Here is a 23,519-nt window from a genome sequence, read left to right on the forward strand (position 1 = left end):
TTCTGCTGGAAAAGGACTCCAGTACAAGGACCATGGGTCTGGAGGCATGTCCTCTCAACACTGCCAGGGAACACATTGGAAGGGAAAGGAAGGAAACCAGGGTAACGGGTTCCCAGGGGTCTTGGTGACCCAGTATTTCCTGCTCAGCCTAGCTCAACACCTCAAACAGTTTCTTTCACACCCACTACTGAGGCCTAGGAGCCCTAAAAAAAGGTCCCTGGGGAAACCTCAGAGACTTAGTGAAATCACTGCAGGATCAGCTTCCGGTCTTCCCTGTGGAACCTTTGGCTCTCGTCCAGTGTCCCTAATTGCTCTTCTAGAGCCCCAAACCTGGATTCTGCTTCAGAGCCCAGACATTGGACTGACACCTTGGTTGCCCTGACCTCCTGATTTCAGCTTCTCACTGGATGTCTCCTCTGCAGACAGTTGGTCTTGCCCTGTTATTCCCTAGAAACCCAACCTGGATCCAGCATCTTGGAAGTTGGTTCAGACCTCTGGATGGTTGGCTTGAGGGCTCTACACGCTTTGGTGAAGAGTGAGGACTCTGGAGCCAGACTCTCCAAATCCTAGCACTGCCACTTGCTTTTTGATTTGTGCCAGTACTTTACAACTCTATGCCTCAGTTTTTCTCATCTGTAAAATGGAAGATTAGTAGTCCCCATCTCACAGAATGGTTAGGAGAATTAAATGAATCAACACATGTATAAAACATAATATAAATACATCTACACAAATAATCCAGACTAATATAATATTAGCTTTATTTTATTCTATTTTATACATATTAAGTATGTATTATTTTACATTTAGTTTTATGCATGTTTTACATAAAGATGAATATTCCATATAAACATTTATGTACGTACAAATCTACTTATTTATATTATTACTGTTGTTGTTGTCATCTGTTCTATCTCCCTGCAGAGATGGAGAGACCAGGGGCAGGCTTTTCAGCTTTCTTGTTTTCATCTGAGGCCATAGACTCTGCTATAACATGCAGGACAGAGTTTCAGTCGAATTAAAATAGACTCCATCATTTGGAGAATTACAATCTACAGTGAATGTGATGTAATTTCTCTGATTCCTATGTCACTCTTTTTCCAGATAGATCTTCATTTCAATTTCTGTAATAATTCCCTTTATTTCTTGTCCTGTTTCAAAGGTTTTCTATCTCTGGAGCAAATAGCAGAAGATAGAAAGTTATCAAAAAATATGTTATTTATCATGTGGCTGTTTTTAGGTCCTGTTATCCCCAGTAACTATTGATTCAGTAGAGTAGGGTAGTTCTGAAAATAGGCATCATCTCTTTCTCTTGTTTTATTGGAACCAGAAGGAGGGTAAAGTTTCCCTCTATTTTCAAAATTATCAGCAATCCAGTGGATTCAGCTGAACCCCCCCCCCCCCAAGCAGTAAGGCCTCTCCTATAGCCACTGACATCAAGTGAGACACCTCCCGGCCCTGATGGAGTGATACTACATAAACCCTCCCGAAACCCACTTCCTTTCCAGCAAATAGAAAACACTCGAGAACATGAATTCGCTGTCAGCTTTGACTGCTGAAGAGGATTGCATCTGTTTCTGGCAAACATGAAGTCAGACCTCTGGTATTTCCTTCTCTTCTGCTTTCAAGTTGAAGCCCTAACAGGTAAGTGGCCTATCGATGAATTCTTATTAAGTTATTATTCAAGTGAACGTTAAGAAAAACCAAGGGTAGAAAAATCAGGTACCCAGTAGAAGGGCTTTTTGTTTGTTTGTTTTTCTGTGTTTCATGTTGTTTTTGTTTTTATTTTTGTTTTTGGAAGTAGGAACAATTGCGGAAGAGCCCCAAGCCCCTGGCTCAGGGTGTTTTTCGCTGCGGCACAGCCGACGGCGTGGAGTTTGTACTGCTTCCTTTGATACTGTGTTTTTTTAAGATGATGAAGAAATCTTTCATCAGACCGTTAAAATTTTAAATGGACCTGCTTGGAGTTACCTGTTAGTGGAGACAGTAGAAGCGTGGCTTGCTGTTCTCCGAGAATGATGAAAGGCAAAATGACTCGTGTCAGCTGAATGGAAGCAAAATAGTCCTGGCATCTGCACCGGCAATTCTTTTTGAAGGAGAAAATAAAATGGAGGGGCTTTGAAAAAAGGATTTTGATTTTAATCTTATCTGGATGATCTGTAGTCAGAAATGTCCAGGCTGCCACCCAGGTTTTTTTGACACGAAGTGTCAGGGTCCGTCTACAAGGCCAGGGAGTAGTGGGTGCTGTAGAAAGCCTCCCTAGCCCCTGGAGACATGAAAGAAAAGCAAACCACCATTCTGCAGTCCTCGGTTCTCTCTCTTATATGGTATTTATCAGACTATTTAAACGATTTAAATAATGTGACCTGCAACTAAACTAAATAACATGTTTCTGCTGCTTCTTACTTGGTACATTTTTGTATTACTTTTATCTTTCACTCTGAGCCATGCTCTTGAGGCTGGCAAAAGCAAAGTGAAATTGTATTAAATTGGAAAGTTCTATTAACACTAAAATTGAAAGCAGAAATCTAGTAGGTATAATCTTACCTAGACATAAATTTTGCAGTGGTACAAAGAAATAGAGTTTACATTTCTCTCCAAAGAATTAAAAAGCAAAAGCAGATTGGTCAAATGTTTCATTTGGTGGTAGTTCGAGGTGATTCAAATGCTCTTAAGTAAAGACGAATGAAGAGTGAACAATTAGAGTCTACTTGACAAGTTCCAAACTCAGCCTGGAGGGGCTACTTGCTTGTTTATGCCTTGTCTACAACCCAGTGAAACCTTTTAGCAGCATGAACGACAAACGAATAGCTTTGGAATTGATATTCATTGATTCACGCGTTCGCTTAGCCGCTCATTCACACAGCACCAGGCACGTGCCGTGCAGGAGGCACAGAGCTAGCTGCTGTGTGTACAATGATGAACAAAACCACATCAGTCCCCGCTCTCTGGAAGCTAACTGAATGGGTGGGAGAGAGACATTAATCAAATAAGCCCATGAATTAATGATAATTACAGGCAGATCTCAGAGAATGTAACCAACCTTCTAGCCTGGGTACGTATGGGGGTGGGGATAGGGAGTGGTATTCATCAAAGTCTTTCCTGGGGCAACGACACTTAAATTAAGATTTGAAGTATAAGCAGGAATAAATGGGGAGGATGGTGTGAGGGGGGAATAAGATTCCACATCAGGAGAAGAGGAAGTGCAAAGGACCTGTGGCAGGAGGAAATGAAGTAAGGTCAGGGGACTGGAAGAAGGTGTATGTGTGTGAGCGCGGAAGGAGAAGGGTTTGGAATGGTACAAGATGATACTGGAAAGAAAAGCAGAGGCCAGAGACCATCAGACTATATGGGTCATGTAAAGGATTTTGAATTTTCCTCCAAGAACATTGGTACAAGTCATTGAAGGGTTTGTACTGCTAAAACGTATCCCAATACACTAAGCCCATTTGGGCACTTACGGTCGTTGATAGTCTGCTTAGTATCAGCTTGAGATTCGAATTAACAATTGTGTTTTTTCTGTAGAAGGATAGATCCAACCTAGCTAGAATTATTTCAAGTTACTAGACTAAGCTGATAAAGACATTGTGCTTCTAGAATGATACTCATCTTAGGCTCTTAGTGGAATAAAACCAATGTTCATTCTCACCACACAGAAAACTATGCCATGTGACAAGCCAGTTTTTGGTTTGAGGCATGAGTGACTAAATGGAGACCGTAAATTGCTAACCGTTTCTATGTTCAAAATACCATCGTGACGCATTTATCTAGTACCTATCCATTCTTCAGAGCCTACACCAAGAATTTGCAGGTCTTTTCCTTTGGTATATTTTTAACTCTCCCAACAAAGTCGGCTTTCTCATCCCACAAAAAGGTAAAGTATTCTTACCTTCAGTGGATGTTTAAAGAATCTCAGACCAGGAAAGGCTAAGTGATTTGTTACATAGTAATTCATGGCAGAACCAAGATTAGAACACAAATGTATCTGACTCCAGTATTCACATTCTTTCCACATTGTGTTGAAGTAGCAAGAGATATAACCTAATCTTAAAAGGGGAGAAATTCTCATTAGTGTTGCATTTGGTTGGTGAGTTAATAGGTTGGAAATCTTCGTGATTTCTTAACTATTGTTCTCAGTGTAAAATTTAACAAAGGCATCTTCTTTTAATGATCCTGGAACAAAGGAAGCTTCTCTTTATAAAAGGATCTGGAAAAAATGTGAACCTCTACCTGTGTTTAGAAGACCCTCTTTCTACACCTTCTGGGCAATGAGAAGCATGAGGGTGACCTTGTGAATTCTGATTTTAGAAAGACCACTATGAAAGCAGTGTGGAGGCTGCGCATGAGTGGGACTGACGTAAGTCAGATGGTGCTTAATAAATGTGCCTGTCTCATGATGTGTTCCGGGAGGAAGCTGGGAGGATTAACCATCAGGTTCGTTTTGAGCCTTGCTTTTGTTTCCCAGTCATCCAATGCATGATTCCGGAATTCCATCATCTCAGGACAGCCCTTTGGTGTCTGGAGATCAGCTCCTCCCCAGAGCTCAGAGAGAAGTCTGCTGATCTGAGTGGACCTTCAGCTCCTCCCACAACTCCCTTCAAGCATTCATGTTGATTTTTAAAAATCCAAATTGTTAACATTCCCGCCCCTTCCCTGCCATAGATGAATTCAGGCCATTCCCATTCAGCATGATAAGCCTGTACTTGGTTTTATATCTTCATGGTTATGCTTATTTCTATTTATTTTCCTTTGCTATCGTTATCTTCTTTTTTATTTTTGTTGGATTCTTTTAACTTCCCTCTTCAGCTCTATAATTTGGAAGGTTGACCACAGCTCTTAACTGAGTAAGTCATTATGTTTGGAGCATCTTGAATGTCTATTTATTTACTATTGGCTTAAAATAAATAATGACAATGGCCTTGCCTGATGTGCTGACCCCACACTCCCCACTGACCTGAGAAGTTGTGAACGTTCTTCCTGTCCCACTCTTCATGCTGCCCTGTTAATGCACCCCCCACCCCAGTCTTGGGCTTTGTTGAAATAATAATTGCAGATCATTGCTAGTTTCCTCTTACAGTATTTCTCTTCTGTTTTAAGAATCCCTTCTTTACGCTTCCTTTGCCATTTTTCAGTGACAGCATCACTCTTGCCTTCTGCTCTCGTCTCGTGATCTCTGTTCTGATACAGTGATCAGAAGACTTCCATTATTTTCTTCAGATACCCTGGACTCTATGAATTCCAGCACGGCTAAAGAAGTCTTTCTTTTACTTTGATGGGTGACTACTATCTTTTCTGGGAATAGGATTCCTGGACTGAAGTCTTTTCTCTTAATGGTTTGTGGGTCCCCCTCCACTGTCTGCTGGCTTCTAGGATTCTTGTTCTTTTGTAAGTAACCTAAAAAAAATTCTCTAGAATCTTCTAAGCTATTTATTTCAATATCGGAATTCAGGAATTCCACCAGGATACACCTAGCTCTGTGAGGATTTTCATGAGCATTGCTTGGGACTGGGTGAGACTTTTAAATCTGTAGACTTGGGGCGCCTGGGTAGTGCAGTCGTTAAGCGTCTGCCTTCGGCTCAGGGCGTGATTCCGGCGTTCCGGGATCGAGTCCCACATCAGGCTCCTCCGCTGGGAGCCTGCTTCTTCCTCTCCCGCTCCCCCTGCTTGTGTTCCCTCTCTCGCTGGCTGTCTCTCTGTCACATAAATAAATTAAAAAATCTTAAAAAAAAAATAAAAAATAAATCTGTAGACTTGAGGAGTTTTTTGTTTATTTTGATTTTGTTTTTCAAATTTCACGGATATTATTCTCTCCGTAGTTGTTTGATCATATAGTTTTCTTTGTCTTTTTCTCATCTTTCTAGGAATACCTATTATTCTCATGTAAGATCTTGAGTGCCTTGTTTTTTCATCATTAGTGAACACAATGGCTTTCATAACTTGCCATTTTTAATAGCAACTCCCTCAGGTGAAATGGAATATTATAGTTTTTAAATTGCTAGCAGCATATTCCTATTTCTTGGTAGAAACAGAATGTAGGTATGTAGAGAGGACCTAATTCTCATCTTAGTTTTGCTCACTGTAAGGTACATAGACTTGTTTGACTTAAAAAAAAATTGCCTCTGTATTCACATTTGGAAACTGTGCAAAACCCACAACTTATGCTACCTTTCTGTCTTAAGGATATGAATTTTATATGTAAAAGGATTTATTAAACTTCGTAAATCAAAAAATAAAAATCATCTCTTGCCTTCAATACTCAGAGAAAGGGTCACATTTACTCCATAAAAGGCATCTCTGAGCTAGTGCTGTTCCAATACATCGAGTCTATCAAATCGCACTTTTTGGTCATCCTACGTAAAATAAGACCTTTGGCATTTGAAACCTTCTTATGAAAATTCAAAACTATATTTTGAAAAGTGGAAGTTAAGTACGTAGAAAATAGATAACACAAATGAAAACAGTTAGCCAAAACGTGGTTTTTGTTTTTTTTTTTTCCATTGGTTTAGCATGTAAGGTTGATCAAAACAGACCCAGATTTGCAAATGTAAAGAGAGTCAAATGTTGGGGATATGGGCCTCCTCTGGGTCACCTCTAAAGTATCCATGCCTGTTTCTACTTTGCTTGAGGAAAAGCTAAGAAAAATCAAGTTGTAAGGAGGATGACAGACTCAAGAATTTTGGTTCTGTCAACGACTAGATCTGATAGAACCTTTTGTTTGTCTGAGCCATGTGGACATAGGCATGGTGCCTTCCATAAGCAATTGAAGATCATTTAAATGTAACTGCTTTAAATTTGAGAAATCAAACTTTTTGCAGCCAACATTTCTATTTTCTTAGGACTCAATGCCAAAAAAAAAAAAAAAAAAAATCCATTCATGGAAAACAATAAACAAAACGTCTCTTGCACTCTAACTAAAGTTGTGTTTATTTTGTATGATCTAGGTCTAAAGCAAAAGTCTCACAGTAGTCCCTGTTTGTACTTACTGAATGATGATGATGGTTTGTGTGTGTGAATCCATATTTTTACATGTCTACAGGCAGATAAGTTTCAGAATAATCATTAAGAAGTTAGACCTGGTCAGAGCAAGGAACTAGACTTTGCTGCAGGTTCAAATACCCAGGGCAGCTCAACACATGTTGGTTGATGAATGAGGATGTCTAGAGAAATGAGTGTGTTCAGTGCAAAGTAATTTCATATCTCAGAAATTATTTTATGTATTTTTGGTGTATGATAACTTTTAAAATCACAGTATACATATGTTGCATCAATGGAAATAATACTTTGAGTGCTTGGGACATTAATATACCTAATACATCCAGAAGGAAAAGAAATACCTGAACATAACTCCCCAGTCAAATTTAATGTTAAAAGCTGCTTCTTTTTTCTTTTTCTTTTCTTTTCTTTTTTGCTTTCTTTCTTTTTTTTTTTTAACCAAGTGTTTTTGGCATCTGTGCTTTAGCTTCTTTAAAGTTAGGGGGTTGGACTAGATTAGACTAAAAGACTCCTTTAGAATGTGGATTCTGGTCTCAGATTGTCTAGGTTCATATTATGGTTCCACCACATATTGGCTCAATAACCTTGGGGCAGTTATTCAAGCCTCAGTTTCCTCAAAATAGAAAATCTGATACAAAAGGCTGTTATTAACATCAAATCATAAGTTTCATGTAATGCATTTAACACAGTATTCAATGCATGAGAAGTTCTCAAGGCTTACAGGTTGTTGTTATTATTTGGAAGCTTTTGAAAGCTTAAATATTGATTTAACTTCCATACCTATTAGAGAGAATTCAGAGAATTGGCTGAACATTATTCACTTTGAATCTTTGTCTTTCGACTGGGAAATAAGTGCTCTCTAATATTCAATTAACAGAGGCTCTTGCCCTGCTTTTCTCATCCTTCTCCTTGGTCCATTGCGGGACATTTGCCAACCATGCTCAACCCCCATGTTTTTCTATGCATTCATTTATCTCATTGAGCTTCTAATATGTTCCAGGTCCTGGGATGATTTAGGTGACCACACTATAGTACTTATCCTTGTGAAGCTCATGTTTAAATGAGGAAGACAGACAAAATAATTATGGTCTAAACTGATATGCATTATAAATATATTGGTGTAAACTAAGTGTTGTTGAGAGTATAGAGATAGGAGTCTTGGAGGTCTCAGGGACCAATTAAAAATGGTTCTTAAAGAATGAATGGAGAAAAAATGAATGGGGGTCTCTAGGAAGATAAAAAAGCACTGGGATATTCTAATTTATGGGAATAGTTTAAGGACGTGAGAAGAATGGCCAAAAAGTTTAGTATGGCTTGAACATATATGGTCCCCAGATGGTAAAAGAAGTTTGTGTCATGCTAAGACAATTGATTTTTTTACCTCATAAGCCACAATCTAATAGGGACTTTAAGCTGGGGAGTGAAATGCTTTTTAGAGACAAAATTTTGGGAATAGCATGGAGGATGGACTTGAAAGGGAAAGAATGCTCTTGAGAAGGTCAGTCAAAGCTTCCACAGATGAGGGAAGATACAAAAAGGTCCCAAATTGGCAATAGGAATAGAGAAAAGCACCTGAATTCAAGAGATATCTTTGAGCTAGAGTCAACCGGACTTGGTGGCCAACTGGATCGGGAGTTAGGGAGAAGGGTCAGACCAGTGACTCCCTTAAATGACGAGGTTTGAGTTTGGGAGTGAATATTGAGTTTAGGTCGGAAATGCTACTCTTGCTCATCAGAAGAAACCAGATAGAGATGTTAAAGGAAATTGGAAATAAGGCATGGGAGCCAAGAGAAGGGGTGGCTGAGATAAAGGTGTGGGTTACTGGAGTAGAGATGAGAGCTGGAGCCTTAAATGTAACAAGTTCACCCAGCCAGTGCCTTGTCTATGTGCCCAAAGGGCTTTACACAGCTGGTGAGGGATGGGAAATAATATGGATATTCTTGGGTGCCAATAAAATTCTTTCTCCTTCCCTTTCTGTGGAAGAGACTTGGGTTCATTTAATCTCCTGTGATTTCCCTGGTGGGACAGTTTCAAATCAATGACAATGAATTAACTAACAAAGTAACTTATTTGCAAATTAACTACTTCATGAATATTGCTACAGAGTTTTATAACCTATTTGGCATTCTTCCATTTTCACAAAGAAAGTTTTCACTAGAAGAAAATCAATCTTCCATTTTTTTTATTATATAATAAGATGCATATCTTAGAGCAAGAAGGATTGTTTTATTCCCCCTCTAAAGTTTCTTGGCGAGTAAAAACAGTTCACACATTTAGTGTGTGTGTGTGTGTGTGTGTGTGTGTGTGTGTGTGTGTGCTCTTTTGGCTTTTTTATTTTCTCCTTCGCATTTTTTGTCTTTCTTTTCTACAAATGTTCAGAATTTAGATCAGATTGGGCACCTGGGTGGCTCAGCTGGTGAAGTGGCTGCCTTTGGCTCAGGTCATGATCCCAGAGCCCCAGGATCAAGTCCACAATCTGGCTCCCTGCTGAGCGGGGAGTCTGCTTCTCCCTCTGGCCCTTACCTCTCTTGTGCTTTCTCTCTCTCTCTCAAGTAAATAAATAAATAAAATCTTAAAATAAAAAAAAACAACTTAGATCAGATTGGGCTTATTTTGCCTACCCTCCCTACTGACTTTAATCACTTCTTTAGAATATGGATGCCTTTGAATAGTAATGTAAGTATAGAAATGATGCATGTATAAAAATCTAAGTTTAAGCCAGTAGACTTATAAGAAATGACAACGCTTTTATGAAAGGTGAAAAAAAGTGGTAAATGCAGATTTTTTTAAAAGCCAAAATTTCTTAGCGAAAGATCAAATGTAACAAAACCTAAATAAACATTGCAATTTTTAGAACTTCACCTTTTATGTCACATTCACGTGCTGTGCTAAGCTAAAGGTTATTGTTTGATTACAGAAAATATGTTTAATAAGCACTATTAATAATTGCAAACTCAGGAGATCTTATCTTTCTATCACTCTGAGACCTTTGTGGAGGTTTGTGGCTAGAAGTCTGAGTTAAGGAGAGTGAAGTCAAACTGCTGATTAGTCTCACACCCTCGGCAATTGTGTGGGTTTTCTAACATGTTTTTGCCAAAAGATTTTCAATCTTTATAAACAACTGCTTATAAAGTGTCCTGGCAGGATGGATTCTAGCAAGACCACCTTACACTGAAGAAATGGAATAGTTTAGATATTAAAAGAACCAATTTACAAATAAGCTCTTCTGAGCCACAGTACAATTCTCAGGTGAATGATCTTTCCTTCCAATTTTGTTTTGTTTTGTTTTGTTTTTTAACAGCCCCCATGCTGCCCTTACCCTGGGGATACGAATATTCTTTATGTCCCTTAAACAATTCGAAAACCTAAAGAAATCACCTAATATAAAGACTCTGAATTTACTCTTGAAAACATTAGTCTACTGACATCAAGAGTAATGTTATAAAAATCATAGTTAGCAGCAGTTAACAGGTTTGAAACTCTATTGGGAAGGTGGTACCCTTTAGACATGGTAGTCAATGTGATTAAGAAGACATAGTACTCATAATCTAGGAGTACCCACAAGAAGTACATAGATATGGTAGCAAAACAAAAACTAATACTTATTATTCAGATTTTAAGACCCATCACCAAGATTCAAAAGAACATATTTTTATTGTGTTTTTAATAATGTATTAAATGCTACAAGATATAGCATGGTATTTTATCACAAGTCACTAACATGCTGTGGTTATGAAACATCTGGATATATTGGAAAAATCATTGGTTCAGGGGCCCCTGTTGCGGCCATACATTGGGGGATTTAAGAAGTATGCACTCTGGAGGATCTAAATAATCAACCAGGCTTAAACTTGTCCTTTCCTCTCTAGACAAAAATAGTCAAGAGAATCGTCAATCATCTAAACAAGTCTTTATGAACCTAGTGTATATCTACAGATAAAGAACCTGTTTCTTTGAAGCTCAGACAGAATTTTTATTAGAATCTGACATTCCATTTCAGGGGATTGATTGATTGATTATGCATTTTGCTTGATTATACATTTGCACGTACTTGTTTCCAGAAGAAAGACAACATGGCATAGCTAATCATGGGTTCATGTCCCAGCTATGAGCTGTGTAATCCTGGGCAAGATACTTACTTTTCTGCTCCCAGTCTAGCTTGGTGAGTGTAAATATGAAATGAAAGGCCTAACTGGATCATTTCTAAGAGCCTTTTGGTTTTTACATCATATATTCTATTCATCTCCCCAGATTTATAACATCACTGAGATCTACATATTTATTCGTTCATCTATCCATCCTTCCAGTAAATACTTATTATGACTTACTACAGACTAGGTGCTATTGTAGGTGCTTTGGATGGACTGATGAATAAGATCAACAAGGTGCCTGATTTTAAAGCTGATGTTATAATGGGGTAGCCAGACAATGAACAAGTAAATAAAAACCCAGATAATTTCAGACAATGATAAATACTTTCTCTCCAGTAATATGATAGAAAATGACATAGGGGTGTACTTTGGATTGAATGGTCAATGGTCACTGAAGAAGTTAAGAAGCAGTCATGTGAAGATCTGAGAGAACACCCTGGGTGAAAAACCAACAAATTCAAAGTCCAGGGGACTAGTTGCTTGTGTTTGAGGAATAGAAAGAAGAGCAGGATAGCTGCAATATAGTGAATGACTGGTATAAAATGGTGTTAGACAGGTAGGTAGGTCATGTGGGTCATGGAAACCAGGCTAAGGAGTTGAATTTTATTCTAAGTGAGATGTATGTTTTATAAGCAGGGCGATGACACTATCTGTGAATGTTATAAGATCGTTCTGGCTTCCCTGAGGAGAATAAATGGTAAATGGGCAGGAGTGAGAGTCGAAAATTAGGAGCCTCTTGTAGTCCTACAGAGAGATGATGCTGGTTTGGCGCATTTGAAGTTTAGGTGCAGGAGTAGTAGATAGACTCTATCAGACACAAAACAGAGGTGCAGAAAATTAGCCCTTCTTCCTGTAGACAGATTTTAATAGGATCCTGTAAGAGTCAGTCTGTAGTGGTCATGAAGTATCTAGCTTCATGTGGTTGCCCGCTCCTATCACACGTCCCTTGGTTGTTGCTAGTTCAACCTTAGATTGAAGCCAGAATCGTCTGCACCCAAGAATTTGTATGACCTCAGACAAATAATCTAACCTGTCTGGGTCTTCAGTAGTCTAAATAAAAGAATTACACTTGCTGTATAATTTCTAAGTTTACCAGGTCTGATTATTTATGATGCTGGGTGGAAGTTGAATCATGTTATAAGAAATGTGAAGGAGAAGGTGTTTATGGGGCTCTGAAATGTGGACAGTGTCTATGAGTACTTATGGGTCCTGGAGATGGAGATGGGATGTTAGGGAGGGTAAGGAACATATCAAAGACTGTGAGAAGGAATATTTTGGAGGATGATTTTTTTTTAAGATTTTATTTATTTGACAGAGAGAGAGAGTGTGAGTGCACGTGAACATGGGTGCACAAGCAGGGGGAGTGGCAGAGGGAGAGTCGGAGAAGCACGCTCCCTGCCAAGCAGGGAACCCAAAGCGGGGCTTGATCCCAGGACCCTGCCGAAGGTAGAATCTTAACTGACTGAGCCACCAGGCTCCCCATGGAGGATGATTTTATATTAAGAGGTGGTATGTGAAAAAAAAAAATTAAGCTGAGAGAAAGGAGGAGAGAACAAGAAGAAAGAGATTGGTGAGGGGGATACTCACAATTTTTAACTGCCAGTATGGCAGAAGAACTGACCAAACAGATCTGATACTCAACCAAAACAAACACTGGCTATCAAAATTGGTGCTAGGATACCAGCACTCCTGGTTGAATGTTAGATTTGGAGGGGAGAACATCCAGGGAGGGTGGAGAAAAGATTCTAGCTGTTTCTGCAGTTATAAGAAACTAATATATTCAGGTTATCCTTACATTGTTGGCCCATCCACTAAATGTTTTAGCCATGGTTATAGGGATGATCTCTTTTTGATACTATTTTTTCACATGTCATCAAAGGCTAAGGAGCGTTTGTAATTAGGCATTTTAGCATATCTGTTCTACAGGTGCCAAGGTAATTATGAAGTAATTGATTCAATATCATACCTGACTCCTTTAATTGAAAACATTCAAATTGCAGACTTGAGTTGTCAAATGGTTTTCCAGATGAAAACCTGAAGCATTGGGTATGTAGAGACATAAGTCAGGTGTCTTATCACTACATTTCATAAAAAAAGCTCACCTGGGAAGCTTTTATTTTTTTTAAATTTTAGAGAGATTTTGTTATTCATTTGAGACAGAGAGATACAGAGAGAGAGCACGAGCAGGGGGAGGGGCAGAGGGAGAGGGAGGAGCAGATTCCCTGCTGAGCTGGGAGCCCAACGTGGGTCTCAATCCCAGGACCTGGGATCTGATCTGAGCCTAAGGCAGATGCTTAACCACCTGAGCCACCCAGGCACCCCTCACCAGGGAATTTTTTAGATTAAATATGAAAAAATGAACAAGTCACAGTGTCCAGCAGAAATGACACTTTGGAATCCCCAGTTACTCCTTTAATGTCAACGGCTCACGTCCTTGGAACTATCACTTAAGAAAAACTTAGGTGGTCTTCTTAGCCCTACCTAAATACTTTTACAGGCAATGTGAATGTCTCATTCATTTTCATTTCTCTTGACTTCTTGGAATACCCCAGTAAGATGCTGGGACAGAGAGATATTTTGATCCTAGATCCCTAGAGAGTAAATGTTGGAAAGAATTTTATGTTTTGGTCTTACTTCTTTGTTTCACAGATGAAGAGGCTGAAGTCCAGAAGGGTATCAGGGTCACAGACTGACTAATGGCAAGACCAGAATTTTCCTCTCGTTTCCTTGGGAATCACTGCGTTGTACTTTCACCACTCTGCCTGCTGACTATTACATTTCATCTTGTGTTGGGTTACGGGTCATAGTGTGGGCACGGCGGAGAAGGGAAGCTGCTGACAAAACATCTTCAGAAACATAAGGCAGTGCATCTCTATGTGTTTACATGGTGGCCACCGTCACTTTTGCTCCAAGATCTCTTTGTGGTTTACTCGCTGTCATTCTAAAGTCCTTGGGAAATGTGCTCTGAACATTTCTAAAGAAACTGAGAACGAACCCACTGATTTTATCATTGGCAGCAGACTATAGAGGCATAAACATCAGAACAATAGTCATGCAACATAATTTACTTTCAGATAAATAAGTCCCCAAGCAAAAACACCTGTCTTTTGAATCTGATGCAGACTACACTATGCTCGTGCTATCAGTCTTCCTTTTTGCCTTTTGCCTACATTGTTTGCTCTATTTTTAAAATGAAACAAGCATAATTTTCCTTCTGCGTTTTTAATTTTGTATTCCAGAACAAAACATCTATACAGAAAAACGAACACAAATGTACAATTTAATGAGTCATTATAAGGCATACTAACTTACTCCCATAATCACCACAGCTCAAGAAATAAAACATCGTCACCCAGAAGATTTTCCACCCCTGCGTTTTCCTTCCCGATTCCAACACTTCCTTCCCTTTACCCCAGATCATTAGACTGCATTTTGTGATGTCCCTCTAGGTTATAGATTTTTTCTATTCTTTTAGTCATTGTGCAAGAAATAACTTGCATGCTTCACTTACTGAAGTTTCTCGTTACATATGCCTTTACTATTTTTCACTTAACTTTTTATCGTTAATGATGAGACATCACCTGTTGGCCTAATAGTTCCTTCTTTGAAGGGAATCAGTCTTTTTTCTATGGAGGCTCTTAGGACTTTCATTATGATATGTCTAGATGTGCATATTTAAAAAATTTGCTTGTGATTTGTTGGGATTCTTAAATCTGGATGAGGACTGCATTTCAAATGATTTTTCCAACCTAATTTTCTAGTTCACCAATTCTCTCTTTAGCTCTAATATGCTTTGAACCTATCCATTGAATTTTTAATCATGGTTACTATGGTTTTTTGCCAGTTCTAGTTTATTCTTTTTCAAATTGCTTGCTTTTTTTTTTTTTTTTAGTTTCCTGTGCTTTGCAGATGTTATTACAAGTTTGTCTTTTATTGCCTTAAATGCAGTAAGCTCAATTGTTTATTTTGGGGATCTGATAATTCAAATGTATGATTTTGGGGGGGTTATTTCTGTAGTCTGTTTTTCTATTGTTCTGTTTCCCCGCATGTCATTGTTTTTAAATATTATTTGCAGATAAGATTTGAGGCCTAGGATGTAAATCTTTTCTTTCTGGAATAGTTGCATTTTTACTCTCAAAAGCTCAAGGGTAATAATAATCCAAAATTACTTTAAACAAAATTCAAGGATTTAGGTTTTCTGGACCATTGCAGTGATTTGAAGGTGAGCTATAAGCTGCATGAGGGCTGGTTTTCTTTTGGTTTAACTGGAGTCCAGGAAGGGAACCCTTTGAGATCCCAACTTATTGAGGAGAGGCTCTTCTAGATTTCTTGCTTTGCAGACTCTGGGAGTTGAGACATAGAAACAAAAGCTTGAACCTGGCAAAACAGTAAAAGCTCTCAGAGTAAAAGCAACTTCTGAGCTCTGCTCATCTCTCTGGGTGTTCTGGTTCTTCAAATTTAACCTACGAATTTCTCCTCTTTGTGAAACTTCATTAAGCGTTTTAACAATATTTTTAGACCTTTTGTTCAGCATTTTTGGTTGTTTGGGTGTGGGAATTTGTTTGAATCTGGACTGCCATAACTGAAAAACTAGAACACTTGTACAGATTTTCCCAATCAAATCCCCAAGTAGAAAATCTATTTCCCTTGTAATATGAGAGCCATAAATTAAAGCCTACAGATATTAAGGAAAATAACTGTGCTAAATCTTAAATAAAATCAAGGCAACTAGTGCAAGCATCCATGAATGAATGAATCCACCTGCCTAATGCTCGTCCTCTCACAAATGGGGCTTCTTTCAGAAAGCAGCATGGCAATACATAGTGTTATAACCATGTTTGAACATTTTGGCCACATGTCATAAAAGCAAAATGCTAAAAATAACCATAATATTCAACATTAGTGGAATGCTTTAACAAATCATATATTAATACTATGTCCTAATATATAGTCATTAAAAAGAATATTATGTAAAAAATGGAAATTTTATACCATTAAATGGCAATAGCAGAACACAAAGTAATATGTTTGCTATATAAAGCTTATATCTAGAATGTAAAGGGCAAATATGCACAAAAGCATTTCTATTTCACTGTAGGGCAGGCAAGTTTTTTTTCCTTAAACATTCATTATATTTGTTATATACTCTTTTCAAGAATAAAGACAGAGATTTCAAAACATAAGCAAAAAACTGTCATGCTAATAATTTTCCCAAACAATTTCAGTGAGAAACTTTTATATTAAAGAAAAAGAACAAAGGAAAGCAGAGAGCAGTTTGAACTTATAACTCAGTAACTCAGAATATGCAACTAGGCTAAAACCTTTTCCATTTTTTTTCCATGTGTTCCCTATGTAACTTTCAAAAACACCTTTGGCTTCCAATAAGCTTAAAATTTATTGAAAAAAAAAAAAAGAAGAAGAAAAAGTAGACAAAAATCTGGGGCCTTACTGTCATCAGACCTTGATTCAATTCTCAATGGATCAGGTTGAGAGAAGACATATTTCTATCATTCGAAAACGATTCATGTGTTGTTTTACTCTCTGGCAGGAGGGTATAATGTAATCATTCATTTTTAGTCTGAGCTATTTTTCACTTTTTAATGTTTTCCTAAACTACATTATTTCCCAAATCTTATCCCACATCTCCCTTTGTTTGACTAAGTGCTAATCTTCCTTCAATTTCAATTTTAACATCAAAAGGGCATTATTTGATTCTATAAACAAAAATAGAACCCACCCCCACCACTTTTATTTGAACAGTAGTCCATTGCTAGCACTAATTAGGATGGTTTACTATGTATTTATTTGTTTACCATCCGTCTCTAATATGAAAGGGCAGGCACCATATCTGTCTTATTATATTATGTAAATATATTATTTAATATATTACATATTATATATTCATATATAACAAGCAAATTTCTGTTTAGGCTTTTTTTCAAGGGCACAGTTTTATTTTTCGTCATGTTCTTTTGGTTGTGAAATTCTTTCATTTTGGTGTGGTAGAGGTGACTCCATGAAAAGAAGAAATTACTTTTGTATTCAAATACAATTATCAGAGTAACATCTTCGTAAAATGTCACTTTTGCTTTGTTTTCTTCTTTTTTATGCAGGAGAAATCAATGATTCTGCCAAGTCTGAGATGTTCATGTTTCACGATGGAGGTGTACAAATTTTATGCAAATTCAGTGATACTGTCTGGCAATTTAAAATGAAGTTGTGGAAAGGGACGGAAGTACTCTGTGATCTCACTAAGACAAAGGAAAGTGGAAACACAGAGTCCATCAAGAATCCAAAATCCTGTCAGTCTCAGTTATCCAATGACGGTGTCTCCTTTTTTCTGAATAACTTGGACAGTTCTCATGCCAGCTACTACGCCTGCGAACTGTCAATTTTTGATCCTCCTCCTTTTCAAAAAAAGAATATTAGCAGAGAATATTTGAATGTTTATGGTAAGACATTGTTTTCATCTTTCAGACTTAGAGTACATTTGTGTTTTAACAACTTTTCTCACTAACGAAAACAAGTAAACAAGTATCTTTTGTAGATTTAATTTTGATGAAATTGATGGCCATCATTTATTATGAAGGTATGCAAGGGATAACTTACTAATAATAAAAATTCGTATTAATCAGTAATATGCAATTTGATCACATAGACTGCTATGTTAGAAATAGATCACGTTGTCTTTAAAATGCATATGCTATTAGAAATCAGGAAAAAAATTAAGACAAATTACCCAAATCCATGGCCTAATGGCCATTGCCTCTATTCACGTAAAGTTTAAGGCTTTGGTTTGTGGAATGAAATGAGATGATTGAAAATAAGAGTTTTGTACCACTACTATTCCTATTTACTTTTCTGCAAAAATATAGACCAAAAAAATCCTATGAACCTCTTTTGTAAACACGTGTGTGCATAGAGTCTTTTAGGTTTTAGCTTTTAAATTCTTGCTGTAGTACTGAGATGATGTTGTTTACAATTTATTGGATCCCATGATTGTAATGAAGCCAAGCTTCATTTGATTAAATCACTTTTTTAGATTTGGTAAAAGAACCTGTGATTTTGCACCAAAAGAGGAAATTTGATTCTCTCAGTTTTCCCTTAACATGTCTCTTTTCCAACCCAGAATCACAGACTTGCTGCCAGCTGAAGTTCTGGTTACCCATAGGATGTGCAGCTTTTGTTGTTGTCTATATTTTTGGATGCGTATTTCTTTGTTGGCTTACAAAAAAGGTGAGCGATGTCTATTTCTTCTTGCATTTGCCTTACTGAAGAATATCGGTAGTTATTTACTCATCAAAGCACATATTGCTCTAGCCAGAGTAATTCAATTAACAGACAGACGATTTCTTTTCCACAAGATATGCCTACTAATTAAACCACTAACTTGGCAGAACAGCTTATTTATTTTACAGCTGCTTCCATCTAAAAAAGGATTTGATGGCTTACAGAGAGAGCTGTTACTGTTATTATTCAAAAAAGATAAGGGAATCGGGGCCAAGAAAACACAAAAAGGCAGGACGAAGACTGAAACATATAAACAGACGCTTCTGATTTCTAAAAATTATTACATGCGGGCTGCACATTTGATTTTAAGTTTCCAGAGCCAGGGCAAAGATGAAACAATCAGTTTTATGTTTCCCTCAACTTGCCAATTAAACAATCAGTGAGAAAGCCTCAAAAGGTGCCAGTAGTAGCGGAGGAGATGGCCAGCTTCTTCCCAAGTTATTAGGATTCTGTTTTTAAAGAACGCCAAGGAAAGGTAGGGAGATAACGCAGCAATGACAAAACTATCTCTCTGTCCTGGGGGCTATTCTTTTCAGCCTTTCATAATACAGGTTCTCAACGAAAGAACTTATGTCATTTGCATATTACGTAAGTATGCTAATATCCAAGTATATCCATAGTGTGATCATTGGCCAGACGGTGGGTATATCTGTGCCAGAAAGGAATTTGAAAGAAAGAGAAAGAAGGAAGATAGTGAGATATGGCCCATGATCTAAATCTACAGAGGAAAGAACAATAAAAACAAAAATGAGGAAGGAAATTCGGTAGAAGGCTCTTTATTTAAAGCCCTTTTCATATTGTTCTCCTACTTAGCCACAAGTCGGGAGACTGAGCCGTATCCTAACACATTTGTCACATACCACTTCAACCAAGAATAAAACACAGTAAAAAAAAAAAAAAAAAAAAAAAAAAAAAAAAAAAAAAGACCAGGGACGGAGATAAGGAAGAGCAGATGACAAACCATGTTTCTGACTTTTCTTCCAGAAGTATCGATCCAGTGTGCATGACCCTAACAGTGAATACATGTTCATGGCAGCAGTGAACACAGCCAAAAAACCCGGATTCACAGGTACTGCTCCATCTGGGGTTTTGGGCAGAGCAGAGTGTTCCTCACATTAAGTCTGGAATTTTAATTTTTTATTTTAGAGGAAGGGCACATGTCTCTAAGGCCCAATTTTAGATTTTTCCATGAAATTCTGAATTTTCACTTTAAGTTTATACTTTCTGCAGTACATTGAAAACAAACATGAAGTCTGTAAACCCCTATTAAAAATAAACAAGCAAAAGATTCATAAGCCACTACTGTATTGAGGCAGTTTTCCAACTGATATTTTAAAAACTGGGATGATTCTAAGTCTTCCTTGGTAAAAAATTCTTTAAGTCACCTGATGAACATTTATTGGGTATCAATGAAGTGCAGATTACTGAGTGAGGCGTGGGGGATACACGAACATTTGGACAAGGGTTTTGGACAGAGATTTGGAAGAGAAAACCGGACTGGTGCTCCCCAGGGGAGGAGGAATTGTCAGGGAAGCTGGTGTTGTTCTGATGAAAAGAAGGTGCAAGGACAGAGAGTCTGGATGACTGCACAAGGCCAGTTAGTGTGCCTTTGACTTCTTCCATTCAGAGTGAACATTGTCAATTCGAGGGTTGTTAAGCTGAGGAGCATCTAGAAAGTTTGAAGCCTCCCTTGTGGAAAATTTGTAAGTCTCGTGCCTTTGAGGTTGGGATGAGATGAAGGACGTAATGAGACAGAAGCCCTTGAATTTTTGCCACCATTCATTGGTGAAGGACTTGTATAAATGGGATGCAAACAACATCTGTAATCATGGAACTAAAGCATGGGAAGGGAGTTAATGCCCCTTCAGGCTAAGTCCTCATTTTTGGGGTGAGAGAAATTGATGCCCAGGGCGTTCAGTGAGTCCTTTGGCTCCCTAGAGATTTCCTACTATAGCTTTGTCACTAGCAAAGGGCTTGTGTTTCATTGTTTTGCTATTGAAAACAACAACAACAACTTTTCTTTTCATCTCTGTGCTTATAATAATGTGTCCGTTTTAGTTCGGATCCCTGAAAGCAGACCCTGAGACAGAGACTTGGATATAAGTAGTTTATTTGGAAGATGACCCCAGGAAAAAGGGGTGATGGAGCAGGGAGAGTGAGGCAGGCAAGGAGGAAAAGCAAATGAAGGTTGTGTTACTGAGATCCCAGCTGGAAGCCACGGAACCTCTGAGAAGTGTTCAGATGTCTCCCAGAATTGTTCTTCTGAACGATGGCAAGTAGGGTTATCTATCCACTGGCTCCCATCCCCACTAGGATGCCTTGGGGTTGCTTGCGGGGCTCATGAGCTTTCCCTCATGCATTCTGGAGCAATGCTCTATGCTTGGAACAGTGCCTCACAAGTCTTCAGAGAAAGTCCTGAGACAGAAAGCAGAGAAATGCATGGTGGGGCTATCGTGCCAGAAGGGACAGCATGTGCAGAAGTGTCTACCCCGCTGTGGCTGGAATCAGAGGTGGGCAGTTTCACACCCCACCTACCAAGTGCAATAACTAGAAACGGCCAGAGTGGAAGCTTCTAAGGGTACGTAGGGTCTCTCCTCTGTATTCTGAAACCACTATGCAGACACAGTTTCAAGCAGAGCATGCCTCAGCACCTCTGTCAAATATTTATTGTATGATAATTATATGCATAATACAGTGCTGAGTACTCTGCGTTGGCTAGAGGGGGGAGGCTCAAGACAGTCCTCGTCTTCAGTCTGTAATTCATTAGGAAAGCTGATGTGTTTGCAGAGAGGGTGGAAGCCTGTGACCGTGTCAAAAGTACTCAAGTCCAGTGTAGAGTTCAGGTAATGTCTATTATAGGAGTCAAGAGTGGGCTGGGAAAAACTTCACGGAAAATGTGGAACCGGTGCTGAGTCTTGAAGCATAAAGAAGAGTTTGGGCGGCATGTGCGTGTGTACAAGAGGCAGATGAAAGGGACAAACTTGTTGAAGGGAACTGGAATAGAGTGCTTTTAAAAATGTTATGCTACACGTTGTTACAGGTGTGACTCATAATTTGGAACTCTGTGGCACCCAGGCATGAACCGGGCTGGCCAGCACCCCCTGACGTGAAGTGCAAGATTCCCTCGTTCCCTGGACCACAGAGAGTCAGCCTTGATTTGAGTGCATACATCTTCTGCTGGGGTTTTGTTCAATCCGGACCGGTGACTCTATCACTCAAAAGGGACTTTAACACACTGTTTCAGTACTGTTGGGTTATCAAAATACCCTCTTGCAACTAGTTTTATAGAAACCCCAGCTCAACAAATAGACCTCGTTGGGATGAATCCTTCTCTTCATATCTGCTTCTAGCAATGCACCAGCCACTAAAACCGACACACCTACAGATATTTTCAAGATATGCCAAGGGTACTGAATCTGCAAAAGAAAATGGGCAGCCAAGGGCCAGGATCTGTCCACATTTCACCAACAGACTACCTCTTCTTCCTACAGGAATGAGCATTCCTTTTTAATGAGATACTGGAGGGAGATGCTTCAAAATTGTAACTATTTTATTTCTGAGGTGTCGACATATAATGTACTATTATAATACATTAGTACACAGTATTCTTTCCAAACTTCTGAACCCCAGTGCCCCACTCTAAGAGTTTAGATGCCTTCATCTGCCTTCAATTTTCCTTTTTAAAATACTTTTACATGACCACTTGACAGACCTTCTGAGTAGGGAGCTAGGTCTACATTTCCCCCCTCTACTTCTCAATAAGACACATATAATATATATTAAGTTACAGCCTAATGAATATTATTTGCCTATATTCTCCCTATAAGAATATTTTTGCTCCAGAAAGACATCTTATTTTCCCAAATTCAGTTAAAATGATTTACTTTGTTGACTTGTTTCTACCCCATTAGTGGTAAAAAAAACAAAAAACAAAAAACCCAAACACAAAAACCAACAAAACATTGCCCAGAATCAGGAGGGACTTTATTGTATGATTCTCTTTTCTACCATTATCTATATTTTCATGGTGCTATTAATTACAAGCCAGGCTGTTTCTGTAGATCATATTAAAATTGCAAACCAAAAAACCCCCCAAACCATCTTTCCCTGTCAAGCATGGTCCTGGAGAAAGAGCCAGTGACCATTCAGCAGAAAGCTGTAGTTTCTGTAGAGGTCACTTCCAAACTATAGCCGTGCTGACCTCTAGGTTTGACAGGATGAAATGGTCCCATCAGCCTGGAGCAGCCATCCAGACCTGGGGCAGGGGGAATTTCCAAGGGTTGAGAAACTCCCCTGAGCCAAGGACAACCAGCTGTTCTCGCCCCCAGAGGCAGAAGTCACCCTGGGGACCACGGTGAGTCTGCCTGCATTTGTATTTCCAGGGTCTGGGAAGAAACACAAATGTGTCAGGGACCATCAGCATGATTCCCTCTCCTAGGAAGCATTCAGCCTGGAAACTGACCCTGGCGCTTCAAGATAGGCTTCCTTTGAATACAATTTGATTGGAAAGATTCCTAAATACACATCATATGTGATTAGTCTTAGCTGGATTATTTTCTCCACTTCCTGTTCGCATGCCCCATGCTTCTGAAGCAGCCAATGTCTGTGCAACAACATTTGTAACTTTAGGTAAAATGGGGTTGTTTCGTCGTTTTAAAGTTGGTAGGGGCCTGCTTATACCAGATGTGCCATCATGCATACTTATGTTGTAAGCGTGCGTGATGCTGGACGCGTACAGTACAGTACTGCCTTTGTAATTTGAATCAAGTATGGTGTTCTGTTTCTAGCTGACTCGGACAGCCCGGTCGGCTCTGCGGAGTGTTCCCTGGGTGGTTTGCGGCGTGCTGGGTGGGGGGGGGGTGGGGGGGTGGGCCGTGGAGCCTTCCAGTGGGGTCCGCCTGGCCCTGTTGTCCACACTGTGCTCTCAAGCATCCTCATCCTCAGCACTGGACGTTTCAGAGTGAATTATTAAGAGATACAATTTCTGTGAAATAAAGACTTGTTTTAAGAGGAGCTACTCATGGAATAGATTTTAGCAGTAGTAGAAAACTAAGGAATAAACGTTTGATATTCAGCCACCGAAAA

At 38.9% G+C, this 23,519-nt stretch overlaps 1 protein-coding gene across 2 annotated transcripts; it reads left to right on the forward strand.

Annotated features, from left to right (window-relative positions):
• The first annotated feature begins 1,506 nt into the window (after nt 1–1,506).
• On the forward strand, nt 1,507–23,519 carry ICOS (inducible T cell costimulator). 2 transcript variants are annotated; one of them, XM_026492133.4, is made up of 5 exons: nt 1,527–1,644; nt 17,258–17,596; nt 18,274–18,380; nt 19,419–19,503; nt 21,475–23,519. In XM_026492133.4, exons 1-5 carry the CDS (start codon nt 1,587–1,589, stop codon nt 21,513–21,515), a joined length of 630 nt encoding a protein of 209 aa, XP_026347918.2. In that variant the 5' UTR covers nt 1,527–1,586; the 3' UTR covers nt 21,516–23,519. The 2 variants fall into 2 exon arrangements, with proteins under 2 accessions (XP_044237168.2, XP_026347918.2); XM_044381233.3 differs by having other exon boundaries at nt 1,507–1,644; nt 19,419–23,519.

This window comes from Ursus arctos, unplaced genomic scaffold, assembly GCF_023065955.2.
Source record: "Ursus arctos isolate Adak ecotype North America unplaced genomic scaffold, UrsArc2.0 scaffold_1, whole genome shotgun sequence".
NCBI lineage: Eukaryota > Metazoa > Chordata > Mammalia > Carnivora > Ursidae > Ursus > Ursus arctos.